We start from the raw sequence: 1,074 nt of genomic DNA, 5'->3' as shown, positions 1-1,074 counted from the left end.
ACTGGGGGAAGAAGGGCTTCTCTCAGTCAGCGGCTCAGCTCGCTCTGCCGCCAGTTGGTGCTAAGGCAATTGAAGTGGCAGCTTGCAAGCGGAGCGGAGCCAGCCCTGCGCGCTGAGGGGCCGCCCGAGGGGCAGCTGCCAAGCCAGGGAGAGGAAGGGAGCAGGGAACCCCCAAATCTATGGTTGGAACTGGGCTTCTTTTTTCGCCAATGCAAAAAGGAATATGCAGTGCATTTTCGCCTTCTTTTGCACCGGTTTTCTAGGGGCGGTAGTAGGTGCCAATTTCCCCAACAACATTCAGATCGGTGAGTGGGAAAGCCTTTGGCTGGGGATGGGGAGGAGGCTGGAAGTCACTTTCTAGGTTTGGGCAGTGGGGGCTGGTGGTCGATGCTTTGGTGCACCGGCTCTCCTCCGCGCGTGGCCAGGAGCGGCTAGGTTTGCTGCGAACGTGCCACGGCCCCGGGGGGCTGCCAGCGCAGGGAAGGGGTGTCTGTTAACCCTCTCTCCGGGAGAGATGGGGGCTGGGGGGGCATGGGGAAGTTTGTGCACGCACGCGCGCAGACACACACACACACACACACACACACACGGCGTGCGCGTGAAATGGTGGAAGCGCCGCTTTGCAAATAGGCTGCGGTTGACAAGGGAATGGTGGGCGTTCAGTTAACCCTTACCCTCCCCTCCTCCATTTTAGAAACTAAAGCTAGCTGTGGTGGGCTGAGGGGATGGATAAGATAGCAGCATAGCCTTTTCCCGAGAAAGCAAGCAGCTTGAGGCAATGGGGCTCTGTCTCCAATCCTTGCCTCCTCTCCTCCGCCTTCACCCCCACCCCACAGTTCAATAATTCATTAGCCTCTTTTTCCTTTGGTTAAATTACCCCCTCCCCACAAACATTGAATTTTACCTTCACCATCGGAAAATCTACCCATTTCTTGCCTCGAGCCTTCCCCCACCCCCAAATCCCCATCCCCTTTCTGTCTCTTCTGTTCCATAACATCAAGTAAAAGTGACTCCTAGATTCTTCCAAGATGCTGCATCTCGACTATACTGTCTACCTCCCCCCCCCCCCCCCCC

The 1,074-nt window shown here is 56.7% G+C and overlaps 1 protein-coding gene across 1 annotated transcript in view; it reads left to right on the top strand.

Annotated features, from left to right (window-relative positions):
* The first annotated feature begins 223 nt into the window (after positions 1-223).
* Positions 224-1,074, top strand: part of GRIA1 (glutamate ionotropic receptor AMPA type subunit 1) — a 343,664-nt gene continuing 342,813 nt past the window's right edge. Inside the window, exon 1 of the mRNA XM_027841645.1 lies at positions 224-305. Coding sequence (XP_027697446.1) covers positions 224-305 — 82 coding nt within the window. The remainder of the gene's footprint in view (positions 306-1,074) is intronic.

Source organism: Vombatus ursinus, unplaced genomic scaffold (assembly GCF_900497805.2).
Source record: "Vombatus ursinus unplaced genomic scaffold, bare-nosed wombat genome assembly UNPS02014863.1, whole genome shotgun sequence".
Lineage (NCBI taxonomy): Eukaryota > Metazoa > Chordata > Mammalia > Diprotodontia > Vombatidae > Vombatus > Vombatus ursinus.
The sequence above is the reverse complement of the archived record's forward strand: the minus strand, read 5'-3'. Positions and strand labels throughout refer to the sequence as shown.